The 26,351-nt window shown below is 35.1% G+C and overlaps 1 protein-coding gene across 1 annotated transcript; it reads right to left on the bottom strand.

Moving 5' to 3' along the window:
- Positions 1-113: 113 nt before the first annotated feature.
- ufl1 (UFM1-specific ligase 1) lies at positions 114-26,351 on the bottom strand. The gene is made up of 19 exons (XM_088626784.1): positions 26,071-26,351; positions 24,327-24,472; positions 21,848-21,876; positions 21,062-21,159; positions 19,106-19,220; positions 16,145-16,275; positions 15,407-15,465; positions 14,662-14,808; positions 12,738-12,913; positions 12,281-12,460; positions 11,776-11,899; positions 11,540-11,662; positions 10,115-10,235; positions 8,992-9,158; positions 8,403-8,533; positions 8,199-8,279; positions 4,167-4,252; positions 3,694-3,874; positions 114-1,090 (listed from the first exon to the last, which is right to left on the bottom strand). Exons 1-19 carry the CDS (start codon positions 26,145-26,147, stop codon positions 878-880), a joined length of 2,385 nt encoding a protein of 794 aa, XP_088482910.1. The 5' UTR covers positions 26,148-26,351; the 3' UTR covers positions 114-877.

Raw genomic sequence — 26,351 nt, 5'->3', positions numbered from 1 at the left:
AACACCCGTCCCAGGAACCTGTACACTTTACCCAAGAGATTGCTGTACCAGAAAATTCAGTATGACAGTATGAAAAACGCTAAACTTACAATTAATTTCAATTAATTTCCATGAAAGATAAAATAGCTTGTCCTTTTATTTTATACACAGTTACAATATTGGGGCTCAAAGAGTTCACTACAGTGATAGAACCGTAAGCCCAGCATTTATAGCTGTAAAATGTCCTTCATGCCTTACAGTATATGAGTGCTTTGCTCTAACCGAGTCTATTATCAAGTGGCCATTTTAGGAAAAGATATACAAGAATATGAACACAAATTTCAGAGTTGACAGGGGATGAAACCTCTAATGTAATTAGTAATTCTATTAGTTTACCGGAATTTATTTAAATACTGATATATAATTATCTCTGTGGCTCACCAATCTGCAGTGCAATGAAATGCTTGCCATTTACAGTATATCCGTGTACATTATAAGGACAATCTCTAGAAAGTGGCTGATTTTATCAGTTGCTTATGCATTAAGCATTCAGTAGTAACAGTTCTTCGATGTAACTTTAGAGCTATTGCAATTAATAAAATAGCTCTTTAAAAAAAAGATACCTACAAAAGAATTCAATTATGAACTGTTTACAGAAACAGTTTTTTGTATAACTGAAAGAAATGTGAAATTAAATACCAACTGTTTTACTATCAGCAGCTTAAAAAATCAGTGAATGTTAAAACACAAGCAATGGCAGTAATATGTTGACACGGTTAGACAAAAACGTCACTGAAAAAATTATTTGTTAGCATAAGCATTAATGGTAATGGAGCAACTGAATAAGCTTTTTAATATTGAATACAGATCAATTTATTAAATTTAATTTCCAGGCAGTTCATTCTTCGGTCAGAGAACTTTTCCTTGATCTCAAGACAAGGTCCTTCACTTCAGAAGTCAGGGACAGGAGCTCCTTGCCAACAGCCTCAGTTAGGTCCTCCTCAGACTGGCCCTCAGCAGCTTCTCTCTCCGCTTTGTTTGGCTTTTTGTTCTGACCAACAAGCTGTTTGACAACCAGACCCTGATATCTGGTCAGCAGTTTGTGCTGATCCTAGAAAATAGGAACCATTGAAAAACAGTTATACTATTCAATAGCAAAAGCATTTCATCACACAACAACACATGGTTCACATTTTTGTTTTTTCATGACATTTACATTTAAAGTACTCTAATGATTAACATGGTTACTCAACAAAACCATGTTCTCTTTTTAAACTAATTTTTTTGAAAACGTAGAGGGATACGTTTAGTTAGATGCTCAGTTAACATATATACATATATAACGTATCTACACCTTGATACATAGCCGGAAGAAAAATCCTCTCTTTCCTTTCATGTACTACAAATTTAAGAAAAAATGCAGTCAGGCATTTGAAGGTTTTAAATTCTAGGACAGACTGACATTGTGAAAGACGCAACCTTGTTGTCATAACAGTGGGGACGACTCAAGGACAAAATTTTATCTTAAAACATAAAAAAACATTTTAATGAGTACTTCAAAAACCCATAAAACCTACTCTATTTTAAAGACATTTCCACTGGGATGGACCCCTTGTCAGCTCTGCTGGGTTTCAGAATCTGACCGTATGATCTCCCTCAAGGCTATGCTGTATCTGTGACAGGGGTTGGTTCACTAAGCACACTGAAGAAGTGCTGATTCTGCCTCAGTGCGAGAGACAATCCCCTAGTGTAGCAGAGCTCGCTGCTGTCTCCGGAGCAGCACAGGGCACTGTGTGGATCCGAACCCATGAGTGACCGGGACTGAATCCTTGACCAAAACATATCACTTGATTTCAAAGATAAAACTGCCATCTTTCTCGTTATTTTCATAAAACCACCATGCAGACACATTTTCTGTTTCAACAATGTTGGTGTTGGTGTGTGTACATTTTTTCATTCAAACTATACCCTCGTGCAGCATAACAGATTTTACGAGCACACTGCTTCTAAAATAATTTTTTCCTCATTTCTAAGGTAAATGTGTTGTTACGTGTCTGAGCATGCAACACTGGACTGTAAAATCCATTCCATATTAACCAAATCCAATTCCTAACAAATTTTGTGTCAAGATGTATGTTCCAATTGATCACTGACTATGGTCTTCAACTGTTTTCCCTTTAGATTTAGAAAAAAAACTAGAGGTGGCTAAATGTACCTAAGTTCTGGTATGTTCCACAAGCCTTTTCCCTTAGCTGTGTTTTTATATCTGGAGAAGTGGAACCCACTCTTAGGCTGTTTTTATAGTGGGCTTACCTTTCTGTTGTGCACCTGTTCTGTTCTGTGTGTTTTGCATCAATCGGCCCTGGGTGTTTATTTTAATTAAATGTATATTATTCTTTTAAAGAAGTGTTTATATGTGTCTGCAGCTCCTCTTAGACTCCTCCTGCAGTGAATGCTGCAGTCTGCCCTGGCAGAGTGTGCCACATATCAGCAATGCAGGAAGGCTCAGTGGCCTATTCTGATTTGATGTGCTTCAAGTCTATTCTTAAGATATTTTTAATTGTAAGCATGCATTTTAATTTCTTCATGTCACAAGGGAGTACCCAGTGCTGTGCTTGGAGTGCAGACAGTCTAAAACAGAGAGGTGCTGGAGCTGAGCACCGGCTCTCTGGCACAAATCAAGCACAACGTTAAAGATTAAAAAAGTAAAACATTTTGCTTTTATTTTTTATAATTAAAAGGAATGGTGAATCAAGTATCAACATTAATATCTCAATTACTCTATTAAAAATACATTAATTTACCTATCAGAATTAATTTCTTTCACTTTAATTATTTTTCACTTTTCATTCAAGGACAAATTACAGAGCACAGATGTACATGTGTATACAGTATACAGCACATTATCCTTCAGAGCACCTTTACTGGTTAATCCACTTTGACACCCCTGAAAACCTATTTTAATAGCGTTACATTGGCATCATGTTGCTTCACAAATACTGGGCTCTAGGCTGCAGTTTGAAGAACTTGTAAAAATGAAAAGGCCTCCTGCCTTCTGGAATAAAATTACATTTGCAGCTACTAAGAGACATGAGAAAACTTATTTCTGGTCTAGCCTTCGGGTCTCAGTGGGTGCTATTCTGGGAAGTCCATAGGGAAGGATACCATGGTCTTACAATAACAAAAATGGTTTCTGGGCAAGGGGTTACATTTTTATATTGTTATAGAAACACAGTAAGGGCTGGAAGATATGTAAATGATTTTACTAGAAAAGGTGTACAATTTAAATATTATATGCCTAAAAAAAGATTTAGACCAATGGGTATTTTTCCAACTACAATTTTCACAATTATTCTTTTTTTTTTCTTCCAGCTAAAACTGTGCACACGGAATAAATAAATATGCACAACCAATATCTAAAATTATTCACAGATGAATAACAAAATGCTCTTCCAACAAGAAAGCATTATTTTTCATAGGGCAGTTTAGAAAACTATATTTTGCTTTTATAATTTTGCATAAAACAAAATTATTTCAAAGTAATAAAATCACCCCTTTTTTGGCTACAAACTTCGCTCTGGCTTTCTAAACAAAAGCATCACAGAAGGTCATCAGCAAAATTGAAAAGGTTCGAGTGGGTTGCTCAACCAAATGAAAGATGCTTACAATTTTTCTGGAGATGAAAACAGCCATCTTTAAAAATGCATACTGTACCTGGGAGATTTTGGCACTCAGGGCAGCAATAATCTGTGGCACACATCGACCAGGTGCATGAAGCATGCAGTGTGTGGTGAACTGAAACAGCAAAACGCTCGTCAGGTGCAAAACCAGGGCAGGATCCTCAGTCACTTTCAACTGTTCTGTGAGCGCCTGTCTGTGCTGGAAGAGAGCTTGCCTGACAAAACAGAGAGAACACCAGGATTTAAAGTGATATAAAACGGGCAAACACAATTTGATTTCACTACAACCTCAAAAAAAAAAACAGTTCTTCTTAGAACGTTATCGGTGAGGATGTTTCTTATATCCTCCGGAATGACTGAGAGATACAGGTCAAGATGTGACAACAATGGTAAACAAACGTGTGTATGTGCGAGTTGAGGGGAGCTCAATAAATATTCCAAAAGACCAAGCTGTTTTGTCGTGGCTTTGAGGTTTTTCAGTCAATAAACAACGAAAGTTATTTTTACCTTTCCTTCTTTTTGTCTCCTTTCTTCAGCATAATTCCACAAACTTCTGATACTGCCTCTAAATTAGTCAGAAAATCTTCTATGCTCTAGTAAAAGGAGGGAAACAATGGGGTTCATGGATTTTTGCATTACAAATAACTGCCCTTTTTCAAAGGAGAAAATCTGAATCCTCCATTCCACACAATTTACTGTAGTGTTATTTGAAGTTACTGGATTCATTCACAATTAACAAAGTTGCATCACCTTTCAAAGTAAAATAGAAAATCCTGGTTAATTATGTTGCACATCACTTCACAGACTGAGATGTCTTTTTTCATTATTATTGATACTTTGAGCAATTCAGAAGCTAATGTAACCACTTTAACTCGAACCAAACAAATAAGATATGTTGCTAATAACGGAACGTGGAGAGAAAGGACACAAAAGACAACACTAGGTCTGCCTAAAAAAATGTTTCTAAAAGCCTTGCCTAGTCACCACTCTTTATCTCACTTCATTTGTCATGATGTAAAAAACATTTTATAATTCATGTTATAGCTGACAAGATGTAACTGCAGAAGGCACAGCTGCAGATAGATGATTGAGAGCTAAGTCCTCAAAGAGGACAGCAGAACTGGATTTTAAATCCAGTCTAATGCATGGCCACATTACAGGCAGTGTTGCAGAAATAAAACTGCAATGGACACATAAATCACCGGGTTCACTGTCATCTTACAATAGAAATTTTATCACCGACATGTAGCATGACCATGGATGTAAAATTACTAATATTGTAAACTTGTCAGGTGCTTTTTATTTTTAAGTGCTGCCATTCTAAAAATAAATATTCACAGGCTGCTACAGCCTAATGAAATTAAAAGGTTAAACTAGTGAATCCATGATACTTCAATTTTGCTTTAATGCTGTAAAAGAATTATAAACATTTTCATTGGTAAGCAAATCCCACCCAGGGATAAAATGTTCTTTAAGTCTACAGACCAAGATGTATTTTTTAAATACTACAAGTACTACAATACTACAAGTAATAGGTTTATTCCATGCTGAAAAAAAAAGAAAAAAAAACACAACTTCGGCCAATACATTAAATAAAGAGCTTGTATTTTAGACAAAAAAGCATGTGAACAGATCCCATTGACACTCTTGAGTGCAATTGTTAAAATAAGTCGAAAGATCCAGAAAGCATATATATAGTAGTTTATATTTTCCCATATAATGTGTGATTTTAGAGAGTGGTTCTCAAACTTTTTGGACCAAGTACCACCCCTGATCAATCCAAACCACCAAGTACCACCTACAAGTCATCATCTCATAGGAACCCCAGAAAATCTCAATGACCAACATGAGCGTGCGTGCACACACACTCACACATACATACATATAATAAATAAACTTTATTTGATATAGCACCTTTAAAGGTGGCTTCTCAAAGCACTTTACAGAATTACAACAGGAACAACAACAATTAAAAATAAACAATAAAAATTTCAGTGAGAGGGTTGAGCCTGTTTAGTTGAGCAAAGCAGATGTGAATTCATTGGTCGAGCCTTGATACAATTCACAACAGATGAATTGTGAATTCTCGACGTTCTCTTTCTTCTTTTTTTCAGCATGGAATAAACCTGTTACTTGTTCCTTTGCAGCCTACGCATGCTGACGCAGCTCCCCACCTGAACTACTTACTGACATCTGATTTAGTTGCCCTTCTAATTTAATTGGTTTTGGCTTAAGAGTTGAAGTGGAAGACTTTTGGAACACTTTTAGTAATACACACGTACTTACTGAATACTAAGAGAGACTTTCAATATAGACTGCTACATTGTAAAGCATTAGTACTATGTTAACTGCAGTGATATTAGTTAAAAAAATCTCAGAATATTGTGGCACCCATAAGAAATAGTTTTACTAACAATGTGGAAACACATAATGTTTTACAAATGTTAGCTTGATTAAATGCCTTTTTATTTTTTGCAGTACTTCCATTTTCATTTTAATTTACTGTACCAAAGGACAGTAAAAACTTGTGAAAACAAGTGTGAAATTGATTGCTTCATGTACAGTTGATTTTACACAGTTATTTAGTAAAATTGATTGTAATATCAACATGTATCACAATAGCTCATGCTGCAACATTGATGTATGAAATGCTGAGATCTGCCAAGGATCACATCAATTGCTTTACTGGTTCTGCAAAAGAACAGTTTGAGATTTTGTTTGCAAATAAGGTTCAGGAATCCACATCCTGGTTAATGTCACAACACAATTACTGACATTACAGGTAATCAGATGCATGAAATGATATCTGCCAATGATGAAACTGTATTGGACCACAGTTTAAATGGCACAATTGACTGATGATGGCCAGCATGCCATCATAATTTATACAGAAGCAGTATTATACCATATTTTAACTGCATTTCCCAAGGACAGTACCTATCAAGATTAGATTTAGTAGTTCAGGTGGGTAGCTGCGTCAGCATGCTTAGGCTGCAAAGGAACAACTAAAGGTTTATTCCATGCTGAAAGGAGAAGAAAGATAACACAACGTTTCAGCTGTGGGGCCTTCTTCAGGTGTGAGAAAGACAGGGTAGTAGGCAAAAGTAATGTAGCATGGAATAAACCTTTTACTTGTTCCTTTGCAAGATTAGACTTAACTGGATAAACAGCTTATGAATAGTAACAGTATGATGTTTATCAGCAACTTGATGCTGCTATTTTGTTATGCAGGATGACAACTTTTTTTATGTAGGATGCCTGCCAAGGTTGAAGTTAAATAAAGTAGGTTTCGGTACAAGCTGCATGTCTATAAAAAATAATAACCTGGTGTACCTGTAAAAAATAATCTCGACAATGTCTGTTGTGCAAATTTCAATTCAAACAGTACAGCAATTCCTACAGGGGTTTTGAATGCTTTTTGAAAACATTTTTTTAAATGAACTGCTTAATGCAGATCTACAAATCTTATCACACGTGAATACCCATGTCTTTGACACTATACTGTAGCTACTACATTTGGGGTTGATCCGCTCTATGATTACATCAGATGACACTACTTTGATGTTTTGGAAGAAAAAAATAAAAAAACAAAAAAAAATCTTTTCAGTTACTTGATAGCTCCATGCCTGGAAGGCTAATGAATCTGCAGATACAGTATTTAGAATGTGCATTCTTTAAATAAAATCTGAATAATTTAGGTACAACAAAAGACTACGTCAGTAAGAATATTCACATAAACTTTAACTATACAGTTTAAATAGACATTGATAGCAAAGTTGTTACTATTGTGTTTAGGATATATATACAGTAAGGCAGAAAAAAATAATAATACAAAATGACTTGACAGGCCTAATTTATTCACATTAAATTTGAGAATTTAAAAATTTTATTTTACATTTTGGGACTGTAATTGGCACTACAACATTGAATTTTAGGTGAGAATTTAATTTAAGTTCAGCAATTATAACTTTCAATTTGTGGTTTAAAACATATCTTTAAAAATATATTTTTTACTGTAGTAGGGACTCTATTTTAATCACAAGCAGCTGCCAAGAAAGATTTACAAGGAGCAAAACAGAAATTTACATTTTAAAATAATTAAAATAATTTAATCAGAACAGTGGTAAGTAAATGTGAGATTACAGCTGAAATCAGTAGTGTTTTGTTATGTTATGCCCTCAGAGATGACTGGTTCATCAATAGTCATCTCTGAAGGCATAACATGAATATTTGTGTTTAAAAGCTTGTTGCAAAAATCTATTGTTAGAAAAAGTATGTTTGTATTGCATTGCATACTGTACATTTGAGAAAAAACAAGCACAAACAAGAGCATTTTTAAGAAAAAGTACAAATTTACAATCTAGAGATTAAATGCTCTTGATTTACCCTCAACACCTAAAAAATAAAAATGGCCCAGAGCTTATTTTCAAATACTTTTATGGCAAATTTTCTGGAGTTGGTTCCTTACGTTGTCCATATTGAATATTTTTTCCCCACGAGGTTTACAAACTACAAACAAAAAAATTCTCAACATCTTACTTTTCCATTCAGAGAGTTGTGAAGCTTCATCAGAGGACCTTTGGTTTCTTCAGGCAATTTTCCCAAAATCTTTACCCTGACCTGAAGAAACATTAACAAAAACTTTTAAACAACATGCATATACAAAAAACTCTCAAAATGCTTAACATAGCAGAATGTGACATTTGTTGCTTTAAAATGTACAGAAATTACACATTTCCCAACCTCGTATGTTATGGAGCTGTAATTTTCTAAAGCCATCATTAATTCTGCAGCCACAAAATTAAACAGCAGGTTGGTAACATCTGTGCACATGGTCTTCAGTACATGCTTTGCAATATTAGCCTGAGTATCATCTGAAAAAGAAAATGTTCAGTCTCAGTCAGAGAATAAATCTTTGTAGTTCAAGAGTATTATTACTGTCAGTGATCATAGCTAAAAAAAAAAGCTAAGCGATACTTCTAACAGACCAAAGAGTGGTTAAACATGCATTAAAGTTGAGAATGTTATAGTAAAAAAACAAAGCAGCGCAGCAAAAATAAAATCAGTTAATTAGAATACGTTTTTGCCTTTAATAAAAATAAAAAGGCTAACAGTACAGGCAGATTTGTCATACAGAGCCACCTCTCTTGTCCACTGCACTAATACCACACAATTAGTTTCAAGAGAAAATGTAAGAAAAGCTTAATGATTAAAATAAAATCTAAGATCTAACTTGAACAAGTAATGGCTGTTGAACAAGTAATGATTTTTATAAAGACACCAGGGTGACGTGCTGAAAACATTCAAACTTTTCAGAAAAAAAGTTTGGTACCCGAAAAGAGTTTTGTTCCTTTTTCAAATAGCCTAATATTGTTGTAAAGAATGTTGATCTCTTCCTGTAGATCTTTAACACTCTGTTTCCTGCTGACTCCAGTGGTAGAACTTGTGGAAGACATAAAAACCGTATGGACCACATCCTGGTACATTTTGGCGAGTGGTCTAAAAAATAAAGAAATGTATTAACTGACCAATTTCTTAACTTCAGCTTTGATTGTTGTAATCTTATTCAGTGTCAACATTACTGAGAAAATGTAACAGCAACGTTTCTTCTACTATACGGGAAATAAACCTTAACTTATAAACAAACAGCTACTCACTTTATACCTTAATGTACAAAGATCTTGTTTGTTTAAAGATTTAAAATATATCTTTTTTATTGTGGTTCTCTTCAGTTTGACTAAAATATTGATAGTGTTGAACTGAAAGGAGTACCACTTGACAGTATTAACTAATCAGAAGGTTTTTTTAGAAAGACAACTTGGTACTATAAGTATTTGGAGCAGGAGAGACTGTATGGGAATATGTTCATTATTCAAATCACATTACAATATCTCCTTCAGAAACTGAGCAACTGACAGCAAACAAAATGTATTATGGCATTTTCAAATAAGCACCTATCTGTATTACTGTATTATTAATAGTGTTGTGAACACGAAGAGTGTTGGAATTCAACTATATATAATGGAGTAATATTATGGACAATAACAGGTAAAGATTTATTCCAAGCTAAAAAGAAAAGAAAAGGGGACATCTGAAGAAGGCTCCACAGCCGAAACGTTGTTCTTTTCTTCTCTTTTCAGCAGGGAATAAACCTTTACTTGTTCCTTTGCAGCCTACGTGTGCTGACGCAGCTCCCTACTTGAACTTCTATATGGACAATACAATCTCGTACAGCTTGTTTTATTCTATCAAGTATCTCGATTGTTACTTCAATGTTATTTTTACCCATCATTAAAAGGGGATTTCTTTCGAAATGACCAACTCAAATTAATTTCTATGAAGTGTTATAATTAGAAGACATTACAAGTTGAACATACAGTATTTCTGCACAAAAAAATACTTTACATTTTAATTTTGTTGCACCACACTTTTACTGAAAAGTATAAAATACCAACCTAATTAAATGCTCTGCGAGCTCAGATATCATGTCTTCTGGACAATCACAGATGTGCTTCTGTAACACCCCTTCAATTTCTTCCTGAGACATGAACTTCACCTCTTGTTGCTTGTTTCGATCTTTAAAACAAAGAAATACAGTATAGGTTAACACAAAAGACACATTTCTAGAAAAGTCTCTTGTCAAGTGGTTGTACTAGTTTGACACAAATTCCCATGGGAAATAAAATAAAGGGGGATGTGTTCCAGCTCCCCTTCAAAATCAACATTTTAAACATTTTACTGCTTTATTATGACTGCATTTTGGTTCATTTGTTTAGTTTTTGCCTTTGTAATGTATAAGCTAGTGATATGTATGTTGAGGAGAAATGAAGTAAGAGCATGAAATGAGTATGAAGAGAAAATGACTAAGTGCAGACAAATTTCATCAACACACATTTTAATATTTAACCAATTTTAACACTAATTTACGTTAATTTTCTCCTTATTTGCACAAAAAGTGTGCAAGATTGCTTTGTTCAAGCTGACAGCATGGGCAATATCATATTTTTCCCTAACTGCTCCAGGGGCGCGGTACAATGGCAGACCTGCCCTCTGACCCCAAGCTTCTCTCCCTGTCTGTGTGTCTGTGTCTCCATGGAGAAAAGCTGGGGTATGTGAAAAGACAAATTCCTAATGCAAGAAATTGTATAGGGCTAATAAAGAAACATTACATTATTATTATTACTTTTCCAGCTCTCTTACTTTCATCAGTAGCCCTAGCACATATCTATCTGCATCTATCACATATCACATATCTACGTGCTTCTGACACAGCCTAAGCGGTTGTGTGATCCAGTCTCCTTGCCCTTTCCAGAACATACGATGGGGAAAATTTAACAAATGGAGCATGCTGGTTGAGGACTTATCCTATTTCTAAATCTGGGTTCAATCGAATTTATGTTGGTCGAGGTCGTTAGCTGAGGAACACTTGTAAATGGCTTAATTACGCCAAATAAACCAATAACGGTAACAAAATAAAGCCAATTCATTTAAAGTCAGGTTAAAAAGGGGCAAATCCACTGATATTCAATCACAAACATATTTTTCGGATTAATTTAAATAATGCTGGACATGGTTTTCAAACAAATTAGTGTTTTTTCACAGTAACTCATGGTTAGTTTCAGATCAGGACCATCCTCACATTAAATGTATTGTTCTGGGGAAACATGTTCAATATTGTAAAATAAAAGTTGAAACAGCTGATCTGGTTCCACCTGGAAGGTCAGGGAAATACACAGTATTTCTCTATTTTTCATCAATGTACAAATATTTATTTAATCATTTAAAGTCTTACACTTTAATGGAAGACACTAAATGAGCATATTTTCTTCACATTTTCACCGTTAATCAAAAGCAAGTCTGTTAGCTATAAACTCACTTACTTTGAGTTGCAGCATCTGTATCCTCATCACTGTCATCTTCCCTCCTGCCTTTCTTCTTGGTTTTGCGTATCCTGATCTCTCGTGAATTTCCCCCACCACCTCCTTTGACACTTCCAGAGCCCTCTAGGGAAAAGAAAAAAAGGATTATGAAACAGGCAATGAATGACATAAAATGTGCAAAATTCTCCAATTAAAATATGGAAAAAGTAGAATCTAAACAAACTTGTTTTCCTCACCTCCTGCTTTCTTCCTTCTTTCATCCCTCTTGTCTTTCTTTGAAGGAGCTGAATTTTCTGCTAGAACTGAGGCTTGCTTTATATCTTCTTCCGTGATCAGAAAAACAGGATTATTCTTCATTTCCTGGAAGATGGAGGCGTTCAGGTGAGAGAACTGAATTAGTACCTCCAGCCAGGCAGAAACGCTGCGAGCAGATTAGCACTAACCAACATGGGATACGGGTGGGCAGCAGCAAGAAATAAGGAAAAGATTAGAAAAAAAGACTGGTAAATGATGACAGATGCATTAAAAATGTAATAAAATCAGACTGAAATAGCTATTAAGCTATTCCGTTCATGCATCATGTAAATGGAAGGTCAACAGCAAAAACATGCTAAGGAAAGAAGTGGTTGTTACTAGAACTAGAGTAACCAATGATATACAGTACAAACAAAAATGAAGAAATGTCAAAACTGTAAGAGAGTCATAGAAAACAATTGCCACAAACCTTTTTGAAAGACTTACCTTTTCTGCCTTTATGCGCATTGACTGGTCAAAAAGAGAAATGCAGCTGCTTATAAACTTCTCACTGACTACAATGCTTCCATTGAGGATCCTGGCAGATGACTGTACATTGCTGGTTCTCATAACTTGGTTTATCAAAATGCCAGTGTCATCTAAAGAGAGACAGCTAGGTAACATTGGCTGTAATGAAGACAGAGATGACATTTTTGATAAGTATTGCTAATTTGTAATTAATGCATGCACAATCTAGAAACTGCAGTCTAGATCATAAAACAATATTTCAAAGATTTTATTAAGTTAAACCTAGAGACAAATCTCTAGCATATTCCTGATTCAGCATTTGTACAGACAATACCATCTAAATATTTACGCAGTTTTATGCCAAATCTGAAGACATTACAGAAAAATTAAAGTCAAGAAGCAGGACCTAAAACCCATCCAAACGTCAGGCAATTACCTGCACATCTATCCAGGTACCCGAGCTGACTGCCTCCTCCACTGAAGCCTCAACCTGATCAACAATGTTCTGACCAACACAGGCGGCTCGAAGGAATAAAAGCTTCTCGGATTTGTACCGTTTTTTAATGTAGTTCAGTGGATCAGGAATCCCAAGCCTGGTCAAAGCATCAAATTCTATAGAAAAGGCAAAACAATTATCATGTTTATGTCATTTTTGAGTCATTTTATTTCATTCTTTAAGTGATAAGAAAGACAAGGAGTAATACACTGAGGCCCAAACTGAGTCCAATGATCTTTGGAGCTCTAATGTACAGTTATGTAGTCATAAATGTTGATATCTTAAATTGCGTGGCCCACATCACATTAAATTCACATGCAATAGCATATTAATTATATCTTCATACACTGTGAGATGTTATCACTTGGAGCTCTCATCACACAATCCAACACAAAATCTGTCATTTAAATTTAAATATGGAGACACTCACATAGCTTCAAGGTTTCAACATCTAAATTCCAACTACAACTCAGTAGGGGATGATCACCTTATTAGGCAAAATATGAAACATTTTATCTCAATGCCAACTACAAGTTTAAGTGTGCAAAGCATCCTTCTTTTAATTAATTTTAACAGTGCAATTTGAAAATTGTCTAGTTTAAACTCAAAGTATAACATTTTTTCAAAATTTCACTCAGGTTGAAGAAGCCACATCTCCTTCCCAAAAAGAGCTACTATTAATGAATTATGTCTGTTGTCCTATATAATCTTGTGGTCTACAAAATATAACCTGAAAATAATAAGATATGTAACTTGAATTGTAACTTGAAAAAATAAAAAATAAAAATATGTAAATAAGAATTTCTTGAGTAAAAACAATGGAATTTACAGAAACCAATTACTCCTAGCCAGATCTTGCACCATACAAAAATAAAATAAGAAAACAAAAATGAAAAGGAAAGCCTCCATTTACTGTATGTGAAAAGTCCTTCACTGAAAAAAGATCCCCGTGTCAGAAACACAGCTATTTTCAAGCTCTTAAGAGTCTGTGAGCCAGCATAAACTATTGTACCTGATTGTCTGATAACTTAAGATAAAAACACACCACTGCACTGTTTTGTGCAATCCAATACACTTTTGGTGGCAATCATATGTTACAGTGAGAGAACAGAAAGCACACATTACAGATTACTTTCTCCAAACGTGACAGTTCTCTCGTCAGAAAACAGTGTTCAATCACAATTAAATGAAAATCAAGTACAATTAAGTGACTTATTTCAGGCATGATCAACATGAATCGGTATGTGCAATTAAACTGATTTCTCTTTCGTGTCTATTAAAAAAACATATTTAAGGAATAACCTTATTGCTATTACGTGGTCCACACTGTTCTCATTAAAACCCATTCAATACAACACTGAGGTTGTGAGTTGTTAATTACACCTGAGAATGAAGAATTAGCTTGTAGTCATAGCATCTTTCATGTAAGCAAGCAATTAGGAGCTATTATTTTGCACTGAGGAGTTTACAGGCACTTGGAAGAAAAGATACGTATTCCTTATTTAGTTTGCTCAAAAGAAAACCTTGTGCATGAGAGGCAGAGGGCCATGTAACCTATATCCGTCTCTTCCCTTTGGTACTTTTTTTGCCTCCAATAAATCTTTCATTCTGCAACTTCTTGAACTTGGTAACAGTTTTTATAAGTGTGATTCAAAATCAGCTTGGTGTTTGTTGTACTGTAAATGTAAGAGCAAAAATGACCATCTATAAGAACCCTACACACATTGTAATAACTGGAACCCTACACACACTGTAATAACTAAAGTCTAGGTATAATGTATATCCCTACCCCTAACTCATCGTGTCAGTGCCCTCTTAACACATACCCTAGCCTAGAAGGGTGCTGCTCTCAATGACTGATTACCTAAATAACCATTCTGTTTCAGGAAGGAATCGATCCAGTTGTTTTGTGTTTTGGTGTAGATATCCGGAATGTAGACGGCCTTGTCCTGTCTCCCACCGACCACCGTCCCTTTCAGGCGTCCACAGCTCACAAGTTCTTCCAAAACGGCTGGACAGCAAGACAATTAACAGGTGATACTGGAACGGTGAAAGGCATTTTCACAAAATCTGTTTCATTACATCGCGCCTTTATATTAAGAAAAGAGCTTATAATGTGAAATGACATTACTTGCCTACATTTATTACTAACCTTGTTAAAAAGATCTGCCTCTTGAGGACAAGCAGTAACATTCATACTCAATAAATTGAGGTAGATTCAATTTTTAAAGAAAACCATTATAGAGGATATCTGCCTTGTTTCGGTTGGGAGAAGTCTTAGACAAATCTCTCCAAATGAGGAAACTAAATATACATTCCACATAACAGCTGTTTGGAAAAAAAAATCTAGAAATTAACAGTTATGAAAATTTAAACACTGAAAGAAAAATAATATCTGAGATATTCAAAGAGATTGCCACAAAATGTAATTTCATTGAAATGGTTTTTCCACATTCTGAATTTATTAGAAATAAATAAATGACCACAACAGACTTTACTGTTCTTAAATGCCACATAATGAACTTTATATAACTTTATAGCCAATTAACATTGTTTTAAACCACAGTTACTCCCCTATTTTAAGGTGATAATGAAGCAACAAAACTCACAGTACAAAAGGTGCTCCTGAAATCCATACAGGCTGATTAAATTATTCACAGGGACAGGACTAAAAAGAAAAAAAACATCGGTAAAGCTGGTTTATTACTAAAATTGTATTCGTTTTCTGTATGCAATATAATCACCAAGATATTGACTTGCTTATTAAATATTGCTGGGTACACAATCACTTCCTCTTTGAGACTTTTATCATACTTTCATCGACAGCCTAAGACCATCATGTTAATAAGGAACAAGTAATAGTCTGATTAGGTGTCATACCCGAAGAAGGCTCCACAGCAGAAATGTTTCCTTTCTTCTCTTTTAAGCATGGAATAAACCTTTACTTGTTCCTTTGCAGCCTACGCATGCTGACGCAGCTCCCCACCTGAACTACTTCTTCCCATCTTGTTAATATACAGGAGACTGATATAGGAGCATGTTTTATTCTCCCAGGGCATTGTGATACTAAGGTATCACAGAGCACTAGTTTTAATTTTCACTACTCACAGTTCAATCATTTTTATGAGTCAAAAGTGCAATTTTACTTGCATTTGAGTATGAATTGAAGAATTGCAGCATGGAAGTGACAGAGATTCTGAATAACACACAAAAAATGCAGAAAATATTCTCAACTACAGATATTATCAGCTCTTGTCAAATAACATTACAATATACAGCGATACAGTAAGTATTCGCAGTAAACACAATGCCCCAAAATAAAGAGTTTGCTTTAACCTTACACATACCGAGTGATTGCACTGAACAGTCCACAAATCCGTGCCTTGTGCCGACACACGAACGCTTGGGTGAAAATCACCCCTCTGTCATACTGATCCATCTGACCTTGGATGATTCTGCCAAGACGCTCTGACAGCACCTTGGAGTTAAATTATGACAGCACAGTTAGTGACAACACGCCAGCCCATGCATTTCTCCGTCAGAGTCCCTTGGTACTGTACATATGTTGGGGCTGGTAACTGCGAGTTTTGATTAAACCTATTTGAAATTCCGTACATATATCAAGTTCTTTATGAATGCTTTTTAACAGATATCTCGGTCATTATATCTCAGAAAGTATTAATACTATTTAATATTAATACATTTAATATTGCATTATATATTCAATAACAATATATAATTAATCGTAATATACAATAATTTATAATTTAATAATAATATTTTTATATTATATGATCATTATATTTATCTAAGATTTTTTTCACAAATAGTATTTAATCATTTAATAGTATTAAAGGTGAAAGGGTAATAATATTTTGGATATTTAAACAGCCGTCCCACTGAAAACAAAGGGCAGAAGTTAACAACATGGTCACTCGGGGCGAGTTACTTGTTGACATCTAGTGGCCAAATAACGTGATTTGTTTTTCTTAATCATTGAAAATGTAATCCTATGACATAAAAAAACCGACACACAACTACTTCAATAAACATAAACACAAAACAAGAGAAAAAAGGCAGATGGTTTGGTAATGGTTTAAAAAAAATGTAAGTTGATATTTATGGCCAGTGAATGTAAATAAATATAAAATAAATGTATATGTATAAAATCAATATAAATAATATATACCAATTAAATAAAAATATTGATACAAATAAGGAAATAAGGAAAGACTGTTGTTGAGCTATAATCTAGGAGTGTAACGATCCACATAACACAATCTGCTCGCACATTCAGTCATTTTCCGTTTTCAAATATTAATCTAAATTATTATGTTCACCAGGCTTAAGCAGGAAAATAAGCTTTATTATAAATTCCAAAAATGTGAGAAAATCTAAAGAAATTGATAAAAGATGTCCATCTGTTTGCATATACAGACAAAAACTTGAAACTACAGAATTTTCACAATAAAATCATTTAATTCTAACCTTTGAACTGCTCTAAAAAATGAAATATACTTAATGCAATCCTCAGCATCCTCCTTAACAACCAACCCACATTCCACCATGAGAAACATATGTAAAAAATCACCAACAATTAAGGAATTAGAAAACTTAAACAGATAAATTAATGATACAATATATATTATGCACTTTTATAACTTCAGATGCCTTATATCACAGACAACAAATGATCAAACAACACATATAAACACAGTACAGTTAATAACATTCCTGTGATTCTAGAGTCTATAAAGTTCATCGTTCTTTAAATTCATTTACATTTTCATCATGTGTCCAGGCACTTTTACACTATGAAATTGGCATATACCTTTATTCATTTATATGACTCAGTATTTCAATAAATAATATTTCATTTATTCAAGTGCTGTCACTTACAATTTTTAATTACATGAATCTAGTTGTACTGAGAAAATGAACAATTTAAAACAAAACCTGACAGTCCATCACCACTATATTTTAAAAAATGCATTTTAAATATGACATTTATGACTATTCAAATTCTTCTTCTTCTAGGGACTATGATGTGCTCCACACTGATTTCTGGCAACTGTTTACTTTCATAGATGAAAATGTCAGTCATGTGGCAGATGGCTAGTCTTGGGAGATTTTTCTCTGCATGACTGAAACAGTGGCCACAAATTTCATGCCATCTGGAATTTGAGACTGTCACTATTTTTCACTTACTAAAAACCAAACCAGAACAACACAGTTGTGGTGTCTGTTTAGTCTTGAGCCGGTAAACTGTCAGCAGGAACAAACCATCGATTAGAGTGTATGTAATCCAATTATGATACCGGCAAGCTTAATTTCCACACCAAATCTGCTTTGTTAATTCACGGATGGCTAAGGGTAAGCATGGAAATGTCACAGATTTTTGTATATCTTCAACATATGTTAGTATTTTAATGAACTTTTGCTTTTAAAGAGCAAATCAAAGCTACCATCTGTATTGAATCCTCAGTTATTTCTGGAGATGTACTGTGTTTTAAAGCATCTTCATTATATCTTGGACAAATATCATTCAACAAAACTTTCGTCAAAACCTAAGAATAACCTATAAAACATAAGTCCTATTTTTTCACAAGACAGCTGTCATGTGCCAAGATCGGAGACATTAAAATCCAATTATAAATATATCTATAAAACTATCCAGAACTGTTAGATACAGTAGTTAAATACTTCAATACAGAAAAAAATAACATTGTACCTGGGTGAACAAATTATTGCTGAAGTAGGTCACTTACATTATGACAGTAAAGCAAACCTTTTTAACCTAGAAATCTAGAAATATTAATTCATTTTTAGTCAGTTGCTTGTTTATGTATAACTGGTGGAGCTCTCCTCTGTCCCTGCTGAGATTCAATTACAATCTCAGCTCTCTGGGGAACAAAACCTGTTACTGTATTCATATGAAGATAAAGTCTCATTCTGTTATGCACTATGTAGTGTTTAAAAGAGTAAGCAATAGGCACATGGTGATACGCCTGATTCAGTCCTATGAGTCAGTCCTTGAAACAAAATTATTTGGTAATTATTTGGTAAAACCAACTCTCCTTTCTACCAGTGCCACTGTCAAACAAACACAGCAAAAAATTCAGCAAGAATGGTGTATAAGGACACTCCTCCAGTATTGCAATATGTCATCTCTGCTCTCTAAATTAGTGTACATATCTTGCATCTACACAGTATGTAATACAAAACAGACTGCCCCTGCAGATCATACGTTTAACAAAGTACATTTTCACACACACAAGAAGGTTATTTTAACATAGTTCATTTCTTACCTCTGTCAAGAAATCCCCAGGGAGGTCATAGGTTTTGCAAAGCTCTGCAATAGTCACCTGGCCAGCCTCCTGCAATTTGTCATTCACTTCTTCTGCAAGGCGATCTAGGTAATTTCTAATTGATTTTGAGGAAACAAATAAGAACTCCTCACTAAACAAACAAGCTTGATATTCATACTTAACACCGAGGGATTTTACAATATTCTTTAAAATCAAAAAACAGTTTCATACAAATTATGGTTTCAGTTTGGTTTGCAGCAATACATACAGTTGCTGGCCTCACAGGATGATCACATTTGAGTCTACATACACACATTTGCACTGTTTCTGAAACATACAGGGGACATTGTGCAGAACAGTTTAATGTTTATTTACAAAACTGTTTACTGCTTGATAGTCTATTTACTGAGGTAATTAAGTTCACACTTTAGCACAGATAAGGTTTTATTCTGTTTTTAATGTTTTATTCTATCCAAATTCAGTTAACATTTACCATAAATGCTACTTTATTGAACAATATTTAATGTAAATATTGTAAAATAGAGCAAATTATCACTGTTAAAAACCATGTCTCACAAAGCTTGGAAAAAACAAATAATTTTAACAGTGATGATAGATCTATGACTACCAATTTGACCTTTTAATAACACTTTAATTTGACTATTTTTTAAAGAATTACCACAGTCACTAATATTACAATTACTTCAGAGGACAAGAGGGAAAATCACATGGGAGTGAATCTAAATTGAGAACAGGGGCACTTCTTTACACAAAGAGTTGTGGGAGCATGGAAGAAGCTGCCCAGCCATGTTGTTGAAGCCGATTCCCTGGGTTCTTTCAAGAAACATCTGGATGATGTCCTTGGAAAAATTACCTACTGTACTAACTACAACATGGTCCATACAGGCCAAAAGGCCTCCTCTCAAAGGGCCTGTAACATGTCTCATTTTTAATTATGTAACACTGCCAAAAAAGCTCTGACGACACTAAAGGGACATCAATGTTGATGATTCTTTCAGGCAAAAATATGTAATGAGAACTAAAATCATAAGTGCACAGAGAGACATCAATTTGGTAAAATGTCTATATACTGTAGCAAAAGATAATAAAATCTTATGTGGAATTTGCATGCTGTTGTTTTTAGCCTTACTGAAAGGCAAGCAACAAAACAGTTGCAAGACATTTTTACTGTTGGTGCATTGAGGTGTTTTTCTTATTTATTTATTTCTATTTATTTTGAAAGGAATGTCCTCAGCATCACTATACAGAAAACCTCATTGTAGTCTACAGAAAAAGACAGGATGCAGACTGACATAGTGCTTTTATAATATTATTATTAAACTACAGAAATCAAGAAATGGGTTACAAAGATTATGAATACTTCGGATACAGAATCTTTAGAGATCAAGGTCTCAGCACAATATATAATTCTATCATTGTGATGCCACAATTTTCAGAAGCTGAGAGAACTCAAATCCAGTGATCTTAAATGTAGGCTTATTTTACATTGTAAGACTTTTCAATGTGTGAAGAGTGACAGATGATCTCAGAAGATGCTGGCAACAAAAAGCATAACGTGACTTTTTCTGGATGGTTTTCAAACAATGAGGCAGCTTCAATGACAATTCTGAAAGCTCAATGTCACAACACAAACCTTAACAACATGGTTTCTTTTACTGGAAAATTGATCTTTAAAACTCTGTGTTTTACAGCATTTTTCAGCTCCTAAGATATTGAAAAAGGCTGCCATTTCTATATTCAAGTGATCTTAAAAGCTTTTAGTACAAAAAGCCAAACAGATTTTGGGGCATTTGGGTTTATACTGGGTAATTCTGGGACACTTTCTTGAAACAATCCCAGTTTTCTTCAGAATATCAACAGTACCTCATAAACCTGATCTGTTGAATAAAACAGGAGACCACACTACAATAATTTGAATCTGTTACATGTACTTACTCATCAATTAACTGACCCAGGACCAGCTGAACCCCTTTGACTGACTTTGCTATTTCACTGGCTCTGCTTTCGATGTGGGACAAGTCCACATTTATAATCTGCGAATATCCAAAAATGAAATGTAAGAAACCCACACGATAGTTTCCAGTAAGTCCATTTCCCTTTTTTAAGGCAAAACATGGTATTGATCAGATAAGATCACTTTATTGGCCATATACAATTTCTTGCATAAGAATTAGTCTTTTCTCATACCCCATGAGACACAGACACACAGACAGGGAGAGAAGCCTGGGGTCAGAGCGCAGGGTCAGCCATTGTACAGCAACCCTGGAGCAGTTGGGGTTAAGGGCCTTGCTCAGGGGCCCAACAGAGTAGGATTCCTCTGCCGGCTGCGGGATTTGAACCAGCAACCTTCCAGCCACAGAGCCACTGCTCCGTCCCCTAGTGCCACTGCTCTGCCCCCAGGACAAGACCAGCAAATCTATAGGATTACTGACAATTCTAAACACAAAATCTGGATGACCCAAGAAATGATTTTACAAGTATGTTTCAATTCTTGGAGGTGAGGTCACACAAATTCAGCGGGTTTGTATCCATTGATTAGGAAGGGCATAACAGAGATGCAATGGCAAATAAGGTCAAGCACGCCGACTTTATGAAATAAGCCGGAAAGCCCAAATAAGTACAGACATGTTACACAATATAATTCAATAACTGTATGGTTCAATTATACCAAACACCCCAAATCAAGAGTAATGTCTCTATTAAAATGAAAGATTTACTGACCTGGTGCAGATCCACAATGTTTACCCGACCTTCGAAAGAAAAGAGAAACAAAGCACTTAGTAAAATAATATTCATATGAAAACTAGGATTATAGACGAAGCATGAGTGATTTAACTGCTGTTTAACTTGATACTTTTGTGTTTTTTCCTCAAACCTCTTATATTGTGTTTAACATTCTGGTGTATTAAAATAAAGTAAAATGTATGGTATCCGTCTGCAATACCTTGAACTTAATCTTCTTCGTTATTTTTGCCAAACGTACCTAAACGAACTCTTTAAAACCAGCAACTTTTAAAATGAAAAATGAACCAGGAATGCCATGACATGTTCTTTTTTTGCTAATTGATTTGAAAGAGTGATTCATTCTGTTCAGTGAACAGGAGACAGGAAAAGGTACTGCACTAACAGAATAAATCATACCAATGATGGCATTTTAAACCCTGGAACCTTATGTAAACATCTGATATATTTTTTGTTCCTCTGGTACTTTTAAATTGATTTTGTATTATTTCAACAATGATCGAAGTGGTCAGCATTGCTGCTTCACAGTGCTGAGGCCCTGGGGTCAATTCCAGACCTGTGTTGCAATATGCATGGAGTTTATATGCTTTCCCTGTGTTTGCATTGGTTTTCTCCCACAGACCAAAGATGTATAAATACTGTAGGCTAACTGACTTAAAAGTGGTGTGATATGTCTGTGTCTGTGTGTGCCCTGCGATGGACTAATGTTCTGTCCAAGGTATACCCAGCCTGGCTGGGATAGACTCCAGCTCCCCTGTGACCCCGAATTCGATGAAGCAGTTCGAAAGTGGACGGGTGGCTGGATATTATTTCATCATACTAGAAAGGAAAAACTGAACGTACTTATAATAAACAAGCAGTAGCTACATCACATTTAAACACAAAGCACTGCCAGTCTCCCTTAGGGAGTGACCATAAACCTTTTCTGCCTGCTTTATGAATAGTGGAATATGCATAAGTTAGAAATACAGATTACTGAACAATGTATGTTACAATTTGAGAGACAGATGGATGGGCCAAAACAAAATCTCGCAAAAATGTGCTGTGCTGTGTAATCCATAAGGATCAAGAAGGAATTAACAAAAATAGTACAATTTTTCTCAATGCTGATTAAATATCCTTGGAACCCAAAAGAGAAAAGGAAGAGTTTTTTTTTTTAACTTGACTTTATGGTGGGTACAGTTGTTACAGTACTTTTTAATCAAATCTTATATGAACTGTCATGCTAACCATCCATCTAACATTATGCATGGAAAAAACATTTTGAAAACCTTAAAGTTTCCACACTGCAACAGTGACAGCCTTTTCATTATGATATAACAAATGTAGCCATCTAAAGCCTTTCAGATGTATTGTATGGGATGCTCCAATTCATTTAATCTGGATTAATCTCTTTTGAATATATGCTAAATGCGATTATTTTCCCAAAGAGAAGGAGAAAGTTTCACAATTAATCTGTTGGAAACACAGCTGAAACCTGAATTTAGGTCACCAAATGTGACATGGCCATCAAGGGGCTTTATCAAAACAAGGACAGAAAAAAATTAAGAAGCTGTCATTTAGGGCTCTCATTGAAAACGTACTGTTCTGCAAAAGAAATTAAATTCTATAATCAACAATATAACACGAATAATTTAACTCAGGGAACGTCATGTTACATTTTCTCAATCTCTTGGAATATAAGAATCAGTCTCAAGAATGGAGGCAAAGATACATGGGGCTTCATGGGAATTCTTACACTGACAGGCTAAAATAACTAAATCGTTTGAGCCTTGACAGAGAAAACTGACTACAAAAGCATCTCATTCAAGTATTCAAAATCCTTAAGGGTTTTGACAAAAATCATCCCTGTGTACATCTTCAGAGTAAACAATGAAACAGAAACCACAGGAAAAAACACTTTTGTACATACATGGTTGCTGCAGTATGGAATAAGCTGCCCAGCCATGTTGTTGAAGGAAATACCCTGACTTCTTTCAACAAACAGCTGGACATGACCCCTGGGTTAGTTAGCCACTGGCAAACAAATGAACAATATGTGGCAAACAGCCTCATAGCATTCATAGCCTTTCTTCTGTCCTAAATCTAAAAGTTAATGTTATTAATGTGAGATAGATTCTGTTAAGTGTCAAGATGAAAATATATTTCATGTACCCCCCTCCCACCCCAAACAAACATAATGTGCCAGAAAACGTGTATTTTAACTGTCAATCTTTTGTATTTTACAATCGAGGATGAAGGAATCAAGGTTAAATTGAAGAATACAGAATAAATTCACTATTTTGTTAGCACTCAAATGCAAAGCAGGTGTTTCACATGGACTTCTGAGGGCATCCACCAGTGATGCCAGGGCTAGGCAATACATCTGACGCATTTTCCTGCAAACTCCTCCTGTCTCCTATACATGAGCGGCCTTGTCTTCCTGAGCAAATGGACATAGTCGAGAGACTGTACTCACCTTCATGGACATAAAGCTCATCTTGGATCTCCCTGCTGATCTGCGAAGGAGTGATGTACTCCTTACCATCCAGAGTGTGGACCACATCTAACTGCTTGTCTTCAACTAGTTTTGCAACAATCTCTATGCAGTTTCTCTCAGATAATCTAAATGAAATGAAGAAAAAGATGTGTGACAACTCCCACCAGATAACCAGCCTCAATAATAGCATTTTATAAAGTGGAAACATTTAAAAATCACTTGAAATAATTAAGCATGTATAAATGTAGCATGCAGATTTAACACTATGATGTCATATGTTGTAACGTGGCTTGTTAAAAATGACCAAGTAAAGGTTTATTCCATGCTGAAAAGAGAAGAAAAGAAACAACATTTTGGCTGTGGAACCTTCTTTGGCTGTAAAATAACTTCTTCATAATGATGTCATACACTTCAAAGAAGCCCCTTTTCTGGCCCAAACTCAGGCTTTCACTGCCACACCATTGACCTTGTAAATTATTGAGCACCCCAAGGTATGCATTTTAGCCCTCTGAACTTCATAAATACTGCATTTTTTATAACACTGTGCTGTGGTGATACAATCTTGTCACACCAAAGGCACCACAACATAGTTCAGGTCACTCATACCTTCTGTTTATGATCAAATGATTATTAAAAATACAGTATATACAGAGCAGCCCTCCCTTTTTGTGTTAGACATATTTTAACTCCCACAGATAATCCCACCAGTAGAAATCTGACATTCAATAATAAAATTCTAACCTATTTAAATGACACCTGCCTTAGGTGCCAAGCAAACTAGTACCTTATAAATGAGCGAGAGTATTTTAACACAAAATCTGACAGGAAGCTAGTGCAGGGACACCAGGTCAGGAGTAATGTGATCAATTACACACGACCTGGTCAGGATTCTGGCTGCTGAATTCTAGACATACAGTATGGAAGTTTGTTCAATGTTTATTTAGATACCCCAGCAAGCATGGTGTTGTAATAGTCAGTTCTATGAAAGATGAATTGATTACTTCAATGATGGATAGCTTTTCTGCTACAGTCAGAGACCATGTAGGATGTAGTCTATAGATTTTCCTGAGGTGGAAGGATGGTTTTATGATATTTTGTACATGTGAGTCAAATGTCAAGCCTGGATAAAATATCATTCCCTGTCTTCAATTTAGATCGAAATTCTCGAGAAAATAGATCCCATTTAAAAGGGTAGATGTTAAAATAACACTAAGACAGAAACAAATACACAAACTGGGTTTTGGAGAAGAAAATGTTCCGTTTTAAAACGCTTCGAGCGTCAGCTACGTGATTACGTGGGGCTAGGAATTCTGGGAATTCACTCAGTAACACGAATGAAACATTTAGCTACAGATGCTAAACCATATTACATCTGGAATACAACTTCAACTTATCGCGCAATAGAACTAAAATTATAACAGTGATAAATACGTAGTCTTTATTCTAGTGGACTGTCGCTTCTCTGTTTTTAAATAAGCACTTATTTAAAGTGACACATTACAAGACAGTAAATTAGACTGACAAAGATCACCTTTTGCTTGTAATAAAAATAATACTTAGATATTTTTCATTAAATCCAAGCACCATCGTAAAACATGTTTTACTACTCGATACACACACATATTTGTATATACGCATTTAATAAAGATTACTTCCCATTAAAGTATCATACATACAATAACAATAAGTTACACTAAGAATTCTAATTGCATGCAGTTATTACCTCTGAATGGTATCTGCAAACTGTGCTCTTTGGAAATCTGCAGCCAGACGTCTGATTTCTTCCCAGTCAGCAGCCATGAGATCTGTTTTATTTTGCTTTTAGTTACTTTATCTACTTGTTTATGGAGAAAGTATAGACTCGCTCAACACAGACAAGCACAAGCTTAAAACACACGTCACCCACAGATAACGCAAGATGGAAAGCAGAATGGTTCATACTTAAGAAAACGCGTTTAGAAAAAAATATGCTGAAAGCTTTCGTTGTGCTGTAGAATAGTGGTC

The sequence above is a fragment of the Lepisosteus platostomus genome, chromosome 3 (assembly GCF_059453375.1).
Source record: "Lepisosteus platostomus isolate fLepPlt1 chromosome 3, fLepPlt1.hap1, whole genome shotgun sequence".
Taxonomy (NCBI): Eukaryota; Metazoa; Chordata; class Actinopteri; order Semionotiformes; family Lepisosteidae; genus Lepisosteus; species Lepisosteus platostomus.
The sequence above is the reverse complement of the archived record's forward strand: the minus strand, read 5'-3'. Positions and strand labels throughout refer to the sequence as shown.

Bases quoted from the DNA above. Each gene is read 5' to 3' on its own strand.
- ufl1 (XM_088626784.1), bottom strand. From the start codon at position 26,147: ATGGCTGCTGACTGGGAAGAAATCAGACGTCTGGCTGCAGATTTCCAA. The intron at 15,466-16,144 runs GTATGTGTAAGG...TTTTCTTTTTAG, and splicing joins CTGTTCAGTGCAATCACTCG to TCCTGTCCCTGTGAATAATT. The intron at 8,280-8,402 runs GTTGGGAAATGT...ATGTTTCTTCAG, and splicing joins ACAGCTCCATAACATACGAG to GTCAGGGTAAAGATTTTGGG.